Raw genomic sequence first — 18,219 nt, forward strand, 5'->3', positions numbered from 1 at the left:
AAATCTGTCTCAAAAAAAAAAAAAAAAAATCGGAAGCAAATAAGCCCCAATTTTTTTTTTTTTAACTTAAGAAAAAAAAAAAGATTTGTTTTTTAGTAGAGACAAGGTTTCACCATGTTGGCCAGGCTGGTCTCAAACTCCTGACCTCAGCTTATCTGCCTGTCTCGGCCTCCCAAAATACTGGGATTAAAGGTGTGAGCCACAGCGCCCAGCCAGTTATATTTTATTTCTATCATGACTTTTTTTTTTTTTTAAAAGGAGTCTCGCTCTGTCACCCAGAATGGAGTGCAGTGGCACAATCTCGGCTCACTGCAGCCTCCGCCTCCCAGTTCAGCCTCCCGAGTAGTTGGGATTACAGGCATCTGCCATCATGTCTGGCTAATTTTTGTAAGTTTACTAGAGACGAGGTTTTGCCATGTTGGCTAGGCTGGTCTCGAGCTCCTGACCTCAAGTGACCCACCCGCCTCAGCCTCCCAAAGTGCTGGGATTACAGGCATGAGCCACCGTGCTCGGCCTATCATGACCTTTAAGGACTACATTTTAGTCATTTCTCAGTCCTAAATTGTGTGTTATTTTATACTTAGGCTACGGCTATGTATTAATTGCTTATCTGCCATATTTACCCAACATATAGAGGCAAGATATTTCCAAAACAAGCAGAGGTATTTTTCTGGTTTATATATAAAGAAAGCTTAGAGAAATTTTGAACATGAAAGTAGGTGATACTATTTTCTTATTCTAATCATGTTGTGTTCCCCATGGTTTTCAACAGTAAATTCAATCCTCCTACACCAATCTTTCTACATTATTTCCACAGAAGTCACCAAGCCTCTGCATACTTATTTTCTTCAGCCTAGTGGAAGTAGCTTCCAATACCAACCTTTTGGTATTCTTTTCCTATTCTTAAATCTACAGCTTCTACAAGCATGTCATACATATATAAATTTGCCTTTCTTTGGGAGGCCAAGGCGGATCACCTGAGGTCAGGAGTTAGAGACCATCCTGACCAATATGATGAAACCCCGCCTCTACTAAAAATACAAAAATTAGCCAGGCATGGTGGCATGCGCCTGTAATCCCAGCTACGCAGGAGGCTGAGACAGAAGAATCACTTGAACCTGGGAGGCAGAGGTTGTAGTGAGCTGCGATCGTGCCATTGCACTCCAGCCTGGGCAACAAGAGTGAAACTCCATCTCAAAAGAAAAAAAAATTGCTTTTCCAAAATAACCATCCTATTATTTCAGTGAACGGCCTCTTTTTCAAAACTGGAAAGGGAGTTTCATGACCTGCAGCTCCAGAAGGTAAATAAAACATTTAGAAACTATTCTAATGTGAATATAGCATATAGCATCTATCTACACTGAATCTCAAAAATCTTGATTGCCCAAGTTCACCTATAGAAATTTAAATCGGCTGCATCTTGCTTCTGAGGCAGGATTACGAAAGATTTGTTTAAAATAATAGTATTGAGCTTGGTGTGCCAAGGTTGTGAATTTTGGGCCATTGAAAATAATCAATCTGGTCAGGCATGGTGGCTCACACCTGTAATCCCAGCACTTTAGGCCGAGGCAGGCAGATCACCTGAGGTCAGGAGTTCGAGACCAGCCTGGCCAACACGGTGAAACCTCATCTCTACTAAAAATACAAAAAATTAGAAAGGCGTGGTAGCACGCGCCTATAATCCCAGCTACTCGGGAGGCTGAGGCAGAAGAAACGCTGGAACCCGGGAGGCAGAGGTTGCAGTGAGCCGAGATTGTGCCACTGCACACCAGCCTGGGTGACAGAATGAGAATCTATCTCAAAAACAAAAAACAAACAAAACAAAATCAATCTATGGATAACTGCAAAGACAATATATTCAAACAACTCAATGTAATGAAAATATATCTCTGTCACATGTGGGGCCCTTATGGCTTCATCTAAAATTGGAAACACTAGGAAAATCTGAAAACAGTCCATTTTTACCAGTGCAACATTCTTTCCTCCAGTTCCTTCAAGAGATCCCGGTTGAGCTCATACAGCTGAGGCAAGTAGTATAGGATCTGATTTAGAATCCGGTCCTCAATCACTGGTTTCCCAAGTTGCCTGGAAGCATGAGCTACTGCATCCCGGAAATCCTATTACAGTCCAGAGCAGGAAAAACAATACACACACATGTAACTTGATAACAAGCTTTTATCCTCAGTCCCCCTCCTCCCTAAAATGATACAGATTGCACAGCTGTATTTCTCATGCAGAATTACAAATCTAAAGTACCCCCTTCCTCCTACCCCACTCACCTAGATAGGAAATTAAAAATAAAAAATAGTGGCTGAGACGATTATTTGATTTTCAAACATACTATATGATATTTATCTTAAACCTTTTAGTTTGATCTCTAAACTTAGCAATTATACTAAGCGAGTGTCTGGAAATTGTAATGCAATTCTAAATAGTCTTTAGAATTATTCCAATACCATCAATATAAACACAATCCATTTATTTTAAAAGTTCCCAGGAGATCTTAGCTAATTTTATTCTGGATTTAAGAGTCTCACTGTCCACTTTCAGTCATCATTTCCCAACAACTGGAGCATCCTAGGTGAGGCATGTGGAGAGAGGCACGTGTTGTGGGTCTCCCTCTGTCGTCCAGGATGGAGCGCAGTGGCCCAATCTCAGCTCATGGCAACTTCCCGAGTGAGTAGCTGGAACTACAGGCGCGTGCCACCATGCCAGGCTCATTTTTGTATTTTTTTTTTTTTTTTTGAGATGGAGTCTCGCACTGTCACCCACGCTAGAGTACAGTGGCGCGATCTTGGCTCACTGCAACCTCCGCCTCCTGGGTTCAAGCTATTCTCCTGCCTCAGCCTCCCGAGTAGCTGGGATTACAGGTGCCCACCACCACACCCAGCTGATTTTTTGTATGTTTTTAGTAGAGACGGCGTTTCACCATGTTGGCCAGGCTGGTCTCGAATTCCTGACCTTCTGATTCGCCCGCCTCAGCCTCCCAAAGTGCTGGGATTACAAGTGTGACCCACTGCACCCAGCCCATTTTTCTATTTTTTGTAGAGACAAGGTTTCACCTTGTTGCCCAGGCTGGTCTTGAACTCCTGAGCTCAAGAAATCCTCCCACTAGGGCCTCCCAAAGTGCTGTGATTATAGGCATGAGCCACCGTGCCTGGCAGGCACATGCTTGATAATCAGAATCCTGGATCCAAGCCCTTGCTCCTTATTTACTGTGTTTCCTTGGGCCAGCCTGATTTCCCTCATCTGCTAAATGAGTATAATACTAGTTATGAGACTTTAATTAGATATTGCACATAAAACTTTTTTTGCAATGCAGTTGGCACACAGAATGAAACATTTTAACTCTGGACCTGAAAATCTCCCCTCCCTCTTGTCAACCTCTCAATAAATTCACCAGGGTTTACACTTTTCACAAATAAGAATCTTTCTCTTCACCTATTATTTTTCATTTACTGTTCTCTAGACTATCTGTACCATGTTTTAATATAGGTCAATATCACCGCACCCTATTACTCCAGAGCACTTGGAAAGGGTGGGGTAGGAGATAAGTATTTGCCTAGATTTCACTGTCCCCTAAGGGTGGGCCTCAAGATATAAGTAAAACAGAGTGAAATCTGTTCCACAGTCCTGAGGATTCAAAAACAAAGATTTTTTCCTTTTTAGAAACAGCAGTTTTAATTAAAATCTGAAAGCAAAGTTTGGGTAAATGACTAATAGGCCTTATCTTCCCTTACCTTTATTTCCAACTGCTTTCCCTTCAGGGATTTACCGGGCAAATGAAATCAACCAAAAAAGATACTGTTCCTTCCAATGATCCTTTCAACACCTGCCCCTAACATACATATATTAACCATGAGGTTTTTTTGTTTTGTTTTTTTTTTTTTAACTCTGGACAACCAAAAACCTCACAGATAACTTAAAGTATATGAAAGGATTCTTTTTCTAAAGGATGGCTATTTTGAAGAAGTCCAATCCTCTTATGCTTAATCAATGCTAAAAAACCTTTCACTTAGGACTCAGTACCTGGGACTAAGTTTATTGATCCCACAGTCACACTAGCCCAAAGGAGCCAACTACTCACACCAGTAACTAAAGGACTAACTTGTATACCTAATTACTATCACATAAAATAAGAGCATTTAATTCTCATAGTATTATAAGCTCTAATCCAGAAAACCACTCAGAACATCTCCAGAAACCAAATGGATATCAGCCAAATTTCACCTCCCAACAGCTTGCTTCAATCAGCACTCACATTTACTAGAGAAAATAGAGCCACTTAACACTTTTGAAAATCATTAGGCTGTCTGCTATCATGCAGGGCTATAGAATACATTTACACATCATGAATAATGTATTCAAAGCAGAATAGTTAAACATCCTCTATGGTTATCTTTTTTGCTTTTGTTTTGACCAGTTTAGTGATTAATATAATCTGGATGCAAGAGTTCCTTGCTCAGCAAAGCAATAAGCGCCACCCTTTCTTCTGGTGGAGTAAGTAATGGCTATATTTGTCTCCTGGCAGCAGGATAACTTTTGTTTCCCAGTTGGAAGGTATTTCCTCTGCCATGACAGTGACAGTGATGTTAGCTGCTAAGTAACTTAAGGACCCGGTTTGACACAGCTTTTGCCAGACCCTGCATTCCATATGTCTGCCACCATTGCCAAAAAGGGAACTTGTTTATTTAAGACGCATTTAGCAGAGGCCAGCCAAATACAAACTGAACTGACCAGTGAGATGGCTGCCTCTAAATGGAGGCCCTTGTCACACACCAGGCAAAACTCTGCTTTTCCCAGTACTACTGGATGTTTTCAGGCAGCTCGGAATGGACTGATGGCCCACAATGTTTTCTTTTAAATTAAAAGCAGTATGTCAGAATAAAATAGAAATTTAATAATTAAAATAGCAGAAGTACACTTAATAAAGGCTATAAGAATTTTGAGAGTATATATCCATGAAACCCACAGAGTTACTTTTTTTTTTTGAGACAGAGTTTCACTCTGGTTGCCCAGGCTGGAGTGCAATGGCGCGATCTCAGCTCACCACAACCTCCGCTTCCCGGGTTCAAGCAATTCTCCTGCCTCAGCCTCCTGAGTAGCTGGGATTACAGGCATGTGCCACCACACCTGGCTAATTTTGTATTTTTAGTAGAGACAGGGTTTCTCCATGTTGGTCAGGCTGGGCTTGAACTCCCAACCTCAGGTGATTCGCCTGCCTCGGCCTCCCAAAGTGCTGGGATTATAGGCATGAGCCACGGCGCCCAGCTTACTTTTTTTTTTGAGAAAGAGTTTCGCTCTTGTTGCCCAGGCTGGAGTGCAGTGGTGCAATCTCAGCTCACTGCAACCTCCGACTCCCAGGTTCAAGCCATTCTCTTGCCTCATCTCCTGAGTAGCTGGGATTATAGGTGTGTGCCACCACATTTGGCTAACTTTTTGTATTTTTAGTAGAGATGGGGTTTCACCATGTTGGCCAGACTGGTTTTGAACTCCTGGCCTCAAGTGATCTTCCTGTCTCAGCTTCCCAAAGTGTTGGGATTACAGGCGTGAGCCATTGTGTCCAACCAGAGAATTACATATTCTAAGTAAGCACTCGGCAAAGATTCTGTACTGGTCAGGTTCCTGAATCTTTTCTTAGGCCCATCTGTGCACTTTCTTGTAAAATCCAGTTTTAGCAAGAACCTCCCACCCTTGATATTGTTCGGGTTCTTCATCCTCTACCATTGCCCAGGTGATGTATGATCACCCTGGCTGGTCCGTCTTCAGCAAGAATCCTCTTAAGTTGGTTTAGCCAGAATCTCCCCTGCTCCTGAAGTTTCTTGTTAGTAATTTTCCATCCACTAACGCCCACTTTGCTCCTCCTTGGCTATAAATTCCCATTTGCCCGTAATATATTTGGAGTTGAGCCCAATCTCTCTCCACTACTGCAAAATCCCATTGCAGTGGTCCCTATGTCTGTTGTTTTTTGTTTTTGAGATGGAGTTTTGCTCTGTCGTCCAGGCTGGAGTGTGGTATGATCTCGGCTCACTGTAACCTCTGCCTCTTCGGTTCAAGCGATTCTACTGCCTCAGCCTCTCGAGTAGCTGAGATTACAGGCATATGCCACCATGCCCAGCTAATCTTTGTATTTTTAGTAGATATGGGGTTTCACCAGGTTGGCCAGACTGGTCTCGAACTCCTGACCTCAAGTGAACCACCCACCTTGGCCTCCCAAAGTGCTGGGATTATAGGCATGAGCCACTGCGCCAGGCCCCCTATGCCATTGTGATAGTCCTGAATAAACCCTGCCATACTGCGCTTTTGCTTCAACAAGTGTCATTGAATAATTGGACTCCACTCCCAATTTTGGCCTCCATAACCACATGCAGCAGCCCTGGCCCCAGTCTCATTCCCTCACCTCTTGGGCCACCATTTCCTGACAGCTGTGTGCTACAGCCCCAATGCCAGATGTAACTAATTCACACAGGAACCACACGCAGAATCTTTAACTTCTCAGCTCTTCATGAACCTCAGCCATTGCCAAAACTGGTGCCACTGGGAGGAGGTGACATCTTTTTTTTATAAAAGGATTATTACAACATATGTCTGGTTATTTTTCTAAATGTTAACAACCAGGATAATTTGGGAAAGTGTGATGACACTTAAAAGCCAGAGGCAAAGCTATTTTGAGGCAGAAGAATCTAAATTCACTAACACCTCCTTGCATCGGTGAGGATGCAAGACAGCAGGATTAGCTCTTCAAAAGTTAGATCCAGAGTTTAATTTTTCACACTGGAAAAGCTGGGTAAATAAAATATTAAAATAGTGGGGGGAGGAGTCAAGAGTGTGAAAATGTTAGTTAGCTATAGAGTTTGTTAGCATCAAGTACCTAGACTTCATCCTTACAACAAAACCTACCAAAGATTCTGCATGCAAAATTGAACCACCTACACTGTAGTTTCTGGTCATAATAACCAAATGCTTGTTTAATGTGGAATTTGTAGAGCTAGAAATGGGCCTCTGAATTATGAAGCATATGATAATATTATTCTTACTAATTCCCCAAAACCTACAAATCAGAATCAGATTAACTTTAAGTTGATCTTTAATTCTTTTGAGATATTAACATACCAGCTTTGCCAGCTCGAATCACTTAGGGAAGACCTAAGCAAAAAATCGATGCAAATAAAATCAAGTATGAGCATCTGAGGCAATGAAGCACAAAACAGATGGCCTTGTTCATGGGGTCAGGCTTTATATCTCCAGCACCAATGAGGGGTATGTGACTTAATTACCAGCTGTCCTGACCCAGCTGCCTGACCTCAGGGCATTACTGAACTACTATCATGACACAGTGAATTACAAAGACCAAATGAACATATGGACAGACATGGAGCCCTACAAGGTTCCCTGTCCTCATGAAGGACACCAGGAATCACTTCACTTTAAGCAAAAGCAAAGCAGCTGTGGAGGTCAAAGTGCTATGATAAATACGCAGAAATGAGTGTGAAACTATGGAGTAAAAGTAGAGGTGTGAAAGTCCCCACATTAACCATTTGACTTTGTTTTTAAAATAAAAATATTTTCCCAATGAAATTATTCTTCCCTCTCTATATGTAGACCCAGTGATACGGTATATAATCATCAGTGGTGCATAATCATCAATGCAAAACTGTAGAAAACATAACTGAAAGCAATCTTTTATGTCTAGTTTCCAATCTCCTTTAATAACACTAACAAGTAATCATCATAATAACTCTAAGTGACCAAGATCTAGCTTCACTGTCATCTTTAGAAGATGAAAAATAAGTTTCTCTGGTTTCCAGGGCAACTAAAAGAATTCTGAAAGCAAGCTAATACATCCAGATACACTATATCCTATACAGCATGGTAGAGATTTCAAGTAATAATTTTCAATCAATTGCTAAAGAACAACTAAGTACAAGGGCTCAGACAGACCAGACTTGAAAGTCTGGTTTTCCTATTAAGTAGTGGGTTATTTTTGACAGTTAGCTTACTTTCTTCATTGAAAAAAATAGGAATAACATCTATTTGATAGGGTTGTTACGAGGATTAAAACAGATAATTGACGTAACATAGCATGCTGCAAGGAACATAGAGAGCACTTAATAGAACACCATTTATTTAACTAAATGGGATTCGGTTAGGTTAAATGATCAGATGAACATCATTTAAGATCCACAAGTCACCTTCCCTCCCTCTCTCCACAAGTCCCTGAAGGCTTGGAAAGACAGCTGTGAAACAGAGGCATCTAAAGAGAAGGAAATAACCAAACCAAGGTAGGGAAAACACCTCAGCAGCAAAACAAAGGTACTCTGAACAATGAGCTTCATTCAGTGAAGAACAGTTCTCACGTGAAAGAAGCCGCTCCAGAGTGAAGGTTTGGTAGCCATGTCAACAGAAGCTAAAGAAAGATTCTTTACAACTAAAGAAAAAATGCTGAAAATGGTTCACAAGACTCAAAAGTCAGGGTGTATTCAGTAAAACAGCATGAAGTGATTTTAACATGGAAAAAAAAAATGAGAACTAAGAAAGTCTTCTATTCCTTTTACAATGCAAAAAAAAAAAATCTATTTAGTAACAGACATCTGGATGCCTAGGGTAGCCTTGCCTCTGGCTCTATGGATTTTATTGAGTCTCTCAAATTTTCAAGGAAATGTACGTCTCCACCTAAAGAAATTAGTGAAGCAAAGATGCTTCATTACTAATACTATATAGCCAGTCCATCTTTGTCTAAAAAAACCCTTCCAAATATATATATATTATATAATATATAGCATATATTATATGTTATATAATATATAGCATATATTATATATGTTATATAATATATAGCATATATTATATATGTTATATAATATATAGCATATATTATATATGTTATATAATATATAGCATATATTATATATGTTATATAATATATAGCATATATTATATATGTTATATAATATATAGCATATATTATACGTTATATGTTATATAATATATAGCATATATTATATGTTATATTATATGTTATATAATATATAGCATATATTATATATTATATGTTATATTATGTTATATAATATATAGCATATATTATATTATATATAGCATATATTATATATAATACATAGTATATTATATATCATAGTATATTATATATCGCATATATTATACATTATAGTATATTATATATAGTTTTATATATATATAATATATATAGTATTATATATATAAGAATCCCTTGAGCCTAGGGGTTCAAAACTGCAGTGAGCTGATTGCACCACTGCACTCTAGCATGGATGACACAGCAAACCCTTATTTCAAAAAAAAAAAAAAAAAAAAGGACAATATTTTGTCACCCTCACAAATTTGTTGAGTGTCAAGCTTATTGTCATTTCATATAAATTATAATGTTTGATAAATAAGTGACTATACATATAGTATTATATATAGTATATATAGTATATGATATATAATACTATATAATAGTAATCATATATAATATATAGTACATATACTATATATGTATAATATATAATAGATTGCTATACTACATATTATATACACTATACTATATAATTATATATACAATACATAGTATATTATATATACTATATATCATACTATATATTATATAATGTACTATATATACTATATATTACACACACACACACACACACACTTTTTTTTTTTGAGAGGGAGTTTCGCTCTTGTTGCCCAGGCTGGAGTGCAATGGCACAATCTCGACTCACCGCAACCTCTGCCTCCTGGGTTCAAGCGATTCTCCTGCCTCAGCCTCCAGAGTAGCTGGGATTACAGACATGTGCCACCACGCCTGGCTAATTTTTGTATTTTTAGTAGAGACGGGGTTTCTCCATGTTGGTCAGGCTGTCTTGAACTCCTGACCTCATGTGATCCGCCCGCCCTGGCCTCCCAAGGTGCTGGGATTACAGGCATGAGCCACCGTATCCGGCCCAAATATTTTTTTAAATGCAGACTATTTGTACATTTACATAATATTTTTATAGAGATATTTACTAAGGCTAGCTCCCATCAGAGAGCAAATAAGACAACCAAAAACCTTCCTATTAACTTGTACTTAATTATATCAGATGTCTACGGTGTGGTGGGGATGTTCAGAGCAGAGCAGCAAATATATGAGAAATTCATTTTGAAAAGCCACTTATTTATTAAACATATTATAATTTATATGAAATGACAGTAAGCTTGCCACTCAACAAATTTGTTAGGGTGACAAAATATTGTCCTTTTTTTTTTTTGGAAAAAGGGTTTGCTGTGTCATCCATGCTAGAGTGCAGTGGTGCAATCAGCTCACTGCAGTTTTGAACTCCTAAGGGATTCTTCTGGCTCAGCCTCCTGAGTAGGTGGGATTATAAGTGTGTGCTACCCATGCCTAGATTTGTCCTATCATTAAAAAAAGAAAATCTATTACAAAAGAGAACTGGCTGGGCATAGTGGCTCATGCCTGAAATTCCAGAACTTTGGGAGGCTGAGGTGGGCAGATTGCTCAGGAGTTCGAGACCAGCCTGGGCAACATGGCTAAAACCCATCTCCACTAAAAATACAACAAATTAGCCTGGCGTGATGGATGGCTGTGGTCCCAGCTACTCAGGAGGCTGAGATGGGAGGATCGCTTGAGCCCAGGAGGTAGAGCTTGCAGTGAGTGGAAATCATGCCACCGCACTCCAGCCTGGGTGACAAAGTGAGACCCTGAGTCATTAAAAAAAAAGGAGAGAGAGAGGAAGGGAGAACTTACCAATATTACCAATATAGCCAAAAATCAATGTGAGAAACTATTCACAGGGAAATATTTTCTCAAAACAAATTAGCAATGTTAAGAATTTTTAAAGAATTTCCAAAGCTACAGATTTTTCACATAGGAATCAGGCCCCTATTTTTGTTTTGTTTTGTTTTGTTTTGTTTTGAGACAGAGTCTTGATCTGTCACCCATGTTGGAGTGCAGTGGTACCATCTTGGCTCACTGCAACCTCTGCCTCCTGGGTTCAAGTGATTATCCTGCCTCAGCCTCCTGAGTAGCTAGGACTACAGGCATGCCACCACACCTGGCTAATTTTTGTATTTTAGTGGAGATGGGGTTTCGCCATGTTGGCCAGGCTGGTTTCAAACTCCTGACCTCAGGTGATCTACCCGCTTCAGCCTCCCACAGTGCTGGGATTACAGTCATGAGCCACCACACCATGCCAGGCCCCTGGGTTTCTGTTGGACCAAGAACAGAGCACAGGTAATCATTTAGTGAATGTGAATCATGCCTAAGTGTAACCTACTTTTCATGTTTGTATGTATCCATTCAAAGAAAACCTGAAAATAATGATACTGTTTGCCAAGACTTAAATGGATGTATATTTGGTGAACCTTTCATTTCTCCACAATTAAGCCTAATTTATGATGTTAATAATTACGCCACATAAGTAAACTGTCACTTCAACTCCTTTTTTCATTTTCATCTACCTTTTCCTTTTGTTTTACCCCTTTCTTAAGTCTTAATATCTTGCCTAAATATAATTGAAATAAAGTAACACTAAAAGCACTTTAACTGTCAATGCATAATGAAACTTGTGAAAACCTGCAAGGACAAAGGAGTGCATGAGAAAAATGAATATGCACCCTGACACATATCATAATTCTTTCCTAACAAGTCTGTTCAAGTTGACAATTACAGGCTGGCTGCAGTGGCTCATGTCAGTAACCCCAGCACTTTAGGAGGCCAAGGCGGGTTGATCACTTGAGCCCATGAGTTTGAGATCAGCCTGGGTAACATGTTGAAACCCCATCTCTACAAAAAATACAAAATTTAGCTGGGCATGGTGGTGAGTGCCTGTAGTCCCAGCTGCTCAGGAGCCTGAGGTAGGAGAATTGCCTGAACCCAGGAGGTTGAAAGGCTGCAGTGAGCTAAGATCGCACCACTGCACTCTAGCCTGGGCAACAGAATAAGATGCTCTCTCAAACCAAAAAAACAAAAAAAAGTTGACCATTTAAAAAACAGAAAATAGAACTAAAACTTAGTTGTAAAAATGTCTATTTCTTTTTTTTTTTTTTTTTTTTTATACTTTAAGTTTTAGGGTACATGTGCTATCGCAAGAACAAAATGTCTATTTCTAATCTCTCCTAAATGGAGGTGGTAAAAGGAAAAATAGTAAGAAAATTGCCTATTTCAAGTCTGTTTCTGGGAGCTTATTTAGGTAGGAGAAAAACACTTTTGGACAATGATAATGATGCTCTTCATGTATTGCTAATGCAAAACTCTAACAGCAAGTATCTTCAGCAAATGCCTAAGAAAATATATTATCACCTTAAAAACTGTTATGAAGACATAAAGTTTGAAGACTTTGGACATATAGCTACTAAGACTCTTTCAGAAATCATGTTATCTACATATATGAAATACATACATTTTAGAAAATGTCTATCATTAAGTTAGTAATGCTGAAAACTTCTAGGGGTAGGGAAAGTACAAAAGGGAATAGTCTTAGACTTCAAGAAAATATTAGCAGATACTTACAATATGCAAAAGTTTTAACACATCCACAAACCTGTAAAAAACAACAATGAAAAAAATGTTTTAAATGTGCCAATGGGGGGAAAACAGTCTTCTGAATTGTAAACTAGATACCTACACTTTCTCTGAGCTCATGATCTCCTTGGCAATATGATGAACTTTACTTTTCATTCCATTATCTTCATCCTGTGGATAAGAGCACATTTAGCATGAACTCATAAAAGAATAATGAAGATCAGCTATGAGCTAGTCAGACACGAATTTTAACTCTGATACTTGTAAGTTTCCTCCTAGCACACAGTTCATACCATATAACATTTCAAATGGCAAACGTGGAGAATTGGATGAGGGATAAACCATGTCACAGGAATAGCTGAGAGCAATCGGTAATCTTCACTGTCATTAGCTGGATTGATGAACTGCCCTGAGTAGCTCCAGAACCTTGCTGGGATGCAACCATCAGTGGTTCAAAATGGAAGTCACAAACTAAAAAGGCTACAGGGGAAGTGGCCCCTTACAGATAGATACCAGAAGAAGACTCCTTTGGGTGTGTACAAATAATTTAAGAATTTGGCTGGGTGCAGTGGCTCACGCCTGTAATCCCAACACTTTGGGAGGCCGAGGCGGGTGGATCACCTGAGGTTGGGAGTTCAAGACCAGCCTGACCAACATGGAGAAACCCCGCCTCCACTAAAAATACAAAATTAGCTGGGCGTGGTGGCTCATGCCTGTAATCCCAGCTGCTCGGGAGTCTGAGGCAGGAGAATTGCTTGAACTCAGAAGGCAGAGGTTGCAGTGAGCCGAGATCGCGCCATTGCACTATAGCCTGGGCAACAAGGGTGAAACTCTGTCTCAAAAACAAAAACAAACAAACAAACAAAAATAATTAGTTAATATCCAATAGGAATGTAGATGAGAACTTCACCATAAGTAAAGGTATTTTAACTCACAACTTAAATATAGTCTGAACAGGGCTCTTCTTCAATCTATAACAAATATAAGTCAAAATTACAGTCACAGGCTCTCCGAATTTCCTTAAAATCCCTTTTAGATATATGCTTAGAGAGTCAAGGCAGTTTTATGCTAAGGAGCTGAAATGAAATTCGTGTGTGTGTGTGTGTGTGTGTGTGTGTGTGTGTTTGTGTGTGTGTGTGTGAAGAGACAGAGAGAGAGAGAGACAGAGTCTCGCTCTGCCGCCCAGGCTGGAGTGCAGTGGTGTGATCTCAGCTCACTGCAACCTCTGCCTCCCGGGTTCGAGAGATTCTCCTGCCTCAGCCTCCCGAGTAGCTGGGACTACAGGTGCGTGCCATCACGCCTGGCTAATTTTTTTGTACTTTTAGTAGAGACGGGGTTTCACCATGTTAGCCAGGATGGTCTCGATCTCCTGACCTTGTGATCTGTCCACCTTGGCCTTCCAAAGTGTTGGGATTACAGGTGTGAGCCACCGTACCCGGCCATGAAATTCTTTTATTATGGACTACTTTGTATAAAAACTAAATGCCCTAGCAGGAACAAAAAAAATGTGCATCTTTAACAAAATAATAATAAAGATGACTCAAAAAGAGGTCTCAGTATTTAGGTGAATTTGTTGTTGTTGTTTTCAATAAAATATCGAGAGTTGGATTTAGTTCCAGGGAAATCAGAGAAAAGGAGAGAAGCTTCTCTCCATTTATGTTCCAGTTCAAGATCAGAACACTACAGTTCCACAGTAAAGACCAAAAAGAGTAAATAAGGAACAAGCAAGTATAAATTTTAGATGTTATACCTAAGGTGAAAATGATGACTGCTGACATTAAAACGAAAATGCTTGGATGTTTCTTTGAAGAAACGTCAGACCTGGTTTTAGAAAGAGGTCTCTTTGCATTCTCGTAGGCACTGGCAACACCAGGACACGGTTATTTTGTGCTGACCAGGGTGCAGCTGGACAAGGCAATGACATGATAAACATTAAAAATGACCATGACAGTCCAGCAGTCATTCATTAATGAAATGCCACAGGAAAAAAAAATATGGTAGCAACTTCTCTCTAAAGTAGTCTTTTTAACATTGGAATCATGGATCTAGCAGATCTGTTTCCCTGAGACTCACTGTGATGGATCACATGACTATGTTAGTTCTTCATTTGGGAGAATTTTTTTTTCTTTTTTCTAAGTTTCCACATACAACACTGAGGGAAAAAACTTTTTTCGAGTGCTTCCAGAATTTCAGTGTCACAATCAAGGTAAAAAAATAGATGCAGGTTTAACAATGAAACCCTTCTGAAAATTACATTTTAATAAATTAAAAAATATATATGACTATATATGTTCCATACATACACTGAAACCCTTTTATTTGTTACTTTATTAAAGCATGGGTGATGTTCAAGTGAATAAATGGGGAGAGGATTCCTCAAGGTTTTTACAGTATGTTAAAATTTAGATTTTTAAAAACTGTAATCAGGCCGGGCGCACTGGCTCACACCTGTAATTCCAGCACTTTGGCAGGCCGAGGCAGGTGGGTCACCTGAGGTCAGGAGTTCGAGACCAGCCTGACTAACAAGGGGAAACCCCATCTCTACTAAAAATACAAAAAATTAGCTGGGTGTGGTGGCGCATGCCTGTAGTCCCAGCTACTCGGGAGGCTGAGGCAGGAGAATCGCTTGAACCTGGGAGGTGGAGGTTGCAGTGAGCCGAGATGGTGCCACTGCACTCTAGCCTGGGCAAGAAAAGCGAAACTCTGTCTCAAAACAAAACAAAACAAAAAACAAAAAAAACCTGCAATCACTTCTATGCTCACAAGAAGTCAGAGAACTATAGGGGAAAGTTTTATTTTTGCATTCATTCTTTTTATTATATTGAGAACCATTAGAATCATAAATAGTAGTCAGTCATTAGAGTGAATGAAGTCAAACACAGGGACTACATAAAGTGAGAGTTGGACCAAGAGCACAGTCCCAAAGAACACCCACTTAAAATAGAGATTTGCCAAGACTCAAAGTTGACTATTTGTTGTGGGAAGTCAGGAACCCCAAACGGAGGGACTGGCTGAAGCCATGGAAGAAGAACATAAATTGTGAAGATTTCACGGACATTTATTAGTTCCCCAAAATTAATACTTTTATAATTTCTTATGCCTGTCTTTACTGCAATCTCTGAACATAAATTGTGAAGATTTCATGGACACTTATCACTTCCCCAATCAATACCCTTGTGATTTCCTATGCCTGTCTTTACTTTAATCTCTTAATCCCGTCATCTTCGTAAGCTGAGGGGGATATATGTTGCCTCAGGACCCTGTGTTGATTGTGTTAACTGCACAAATTGTTTGTAGAGCATGTGTGTTTGAACAATATAAAATCTGGGCACCTTGAAAAAAGAACAGGATAACAGCAATGTTCAGGGAACAAGAGAGATAACTTTAAACTCTGACTGCCAGTGAGCCGGGAGGAACAGAGCCATATTTCTATTCTTTCAAAAGCAAATGGGAGAAATATCGCTGAATTCTTTTTCTCAGCAAAGAACATCCCTGAGAAAGAGAATGCATCCCTGAGGGTGGGCCTCTGAAATGGCTGCTTCGGGGCTGGCAGTCTTTTATGGTCGAGCTGTAGGGATGAAATAAACCCCAGTCTCCCATAGTGCTCCCAGGCTTATTAGGACAAGGAAATTCCCACCTAAAAAATTTTTGGTGAGACCGGTTGTCTGCTCTCAAACCCTGTCTCCTGATAAGATGTTATCAATGACAATGTGTGCCCGAAACTTCATTAGCAATTTTAATTTCGCCCAGTCCTGTGGTCCTGTGATCTCGCCCTGCCTCCATTTGCCTTGTGATATTCTATTACCTTGTGAAGCATGTGATCTCTGTGACCCACACCCTATTTGTACACTCCCACCCCTGTAGAAATCACTAATAAAAACTTGCTGGTTTTACAGCTCAGGGGGCATCACAGAACCTGCCGACATGTGATGTCTCCCCCGGACACTCAGCTTTAAAATTTCCCACTTTTGTACTCTATCCCTTTACTTCTCAGACCAGCCAACATTTAGGGAAAATGAAAACAACCTACGTGAAATATCGGGGGTGAATTCCGCCCAATATCTGGCTGAATTTCCCCCAATAACTATTAGCACAGTTGGAAAAAGAACCCAGATTTCCCAATATTTAACCTACAAATAATTTTATTACACCTCGAATCTCTCTTCAATATCTGCCAGTAATCTCAGCATATCCTTACAAATAATTACTGCTAAACCTAATACCCACACATCCACTCTCCCACCAAGATTTAACAAATCCAAACATTCTGAAATACTTGTTTTAAATCTTTCTGTGAAACAAATTGTTAAATTATGATATTAAAGTTCTCTTCTTCCTCTGACAGAAGTAGCCACTAATCTTACAGTTTGTGTATATTTGTCCCTTCATGTTTTCTTACTTTACTACAGAATAATTTATATGCAATACCAAGAAATCCTGACCCTTCCATAAGAATATAAATACTGGGCTGGGTGTGGTGGCTGACGCCTGTAATCCCAGCACTTTGGGAGGCTGAGGTGGGTGGATTACCTGAGGTCAGGAGATAGAGACCAGCTTGGCCAACATGGTGAAACCCCGTCTCTACTAAGAGTACCAAATTACCCTGGCATGGTGGCAGATGCCTGTAATCCCAGCCACTTGGGAGGCTGAGGCAGGAGAATCACTTGAACCCAGGAGGCAGAGGTTGCAGTGAGTCACGATCGTGCCACTGCACTCCAGCCTAGGCGACAAGAGCGAAATTCTGTCTCAAAAAAAAAAAAAAAAAAAAAAAAGAATATAAATACTGTTATGCAAAAAATATTCAAAGAAGGTTGTGAAACCAACTACTTGTGAAAATAATCTTTAAAGAGCAATGGATTACTAATTCAGAGTCCAGTCTAATGAGCCTAGGATACTTTTTTCATGCTACTTTACCTTAGCTCTCAAACTCTACTGCTAAAAGGACAATTAGATAGACAGATGAATATGACCTCTATTCCTGTTATTATTCCTCTTTCCTAAGATAGGTTCTTGAATGATGGAGACTAACAGGTTGGATATGTTTTACTCAACTACATTCACTCACTTTTTGTTTTGAGACAGAGTCTCGTTCTGTCGCCAGGCTGGAGTGCAGTGGTGCAATCTCAGCTCACTGCAACCTCCACCTCCCGGGTTCAAGCGATTTTCCTGCCTTAGCCTCCCGAGTAGCTGGAACTACAGGCATGCACTACTACACTCAGCTAATTTTTGTATTTTTAGTAGAGATTGGGTTTGACCATGTTGGCCAGCATGGTCTCGATCTCCTGACCTCGTGGTCCACCTGCCTCGGCCTCCCAAAGTGCTGGGATTACAGGTATGAGCCACCGTGCCTGGCCATACATTCACTCACTTTTTTTTTTTTCTTTTTTTTAAACACAGGGTCTCACTGTTGGTCAGGCTGGAGTGCAGTGGCGTGATCTCGGCTCACTGCAATCTCCGCCTCTTGGGTTCAAGCGATTCTCCTGCCTCAGCCTCCTGAGTAGCTGGGACTACAGGTGTGTGCCACCATGCACGGCTAATTTTTTTTTTTTTGTATTTTTAGTAGAGACGGGGTTTCACCGTGTTAGCCAGGATGGTCTCGATCTCCTGGCCTTGTGATCTGCCTGCCTCAGCCTCCCAAAGTGCTGGGATTAGAGGCGTGATCACTCACCTTTTAA

General features: G+C 40.0%; 1 protein-coding gene across 3 annotated transcripts in view; it reads right to left on the reverse strand.

Moving 5' to 3' along the window:
• FGD6 (FYVE, RhoGEF and PH domain containing 6) overlaps positions 1 to 18,219 on the reverse strand; it is a 136,682-nt gene that overhangs the window by 58,445 nt on the left and 60,018 nt on the right. For 2 of the 3 annotated variants that reach the window (XM_016924004.4, XM_016924003.4), the window contains exons 4-6: positions 12,648 to 12,715; positions 12,533 to 12,563; positions 1,966 to 2,117 (exon numbers count right to left, since the gene is read on the reverse strand). In XM_016924004.4, coding sequence (XP_016779493.4) covers positions 1,966 to 2,117; positions 12,533 to 12,563; positions 12,648 to 12,715 — 251 coding nt within the window. The remainder of the gene's footprint in view (positions 1 to 1,965; positions 2,118 to 12,532; positions 12,564 to 12,647; positions 12,716 to 18,219) is intronic. The other variant, XM_054663413.2, reaches the window with a different exon arrangement.

Source organism: Pan troglodytes, chromosome 10 (assembly GCF_028858775.2).
Source record: "Pan troglodytes isolate AG18354 chromosome 10, NHGRI_mPanTro3-v2.0_pri, whole genome shotgun sequence".
Classification (NCBI taxonomy): domain Eukaryota; kingdom Metazoa; phylum Chordata; class Mammalia; order Primates; family Hominidae; genus Pan; species Pan troglodytes.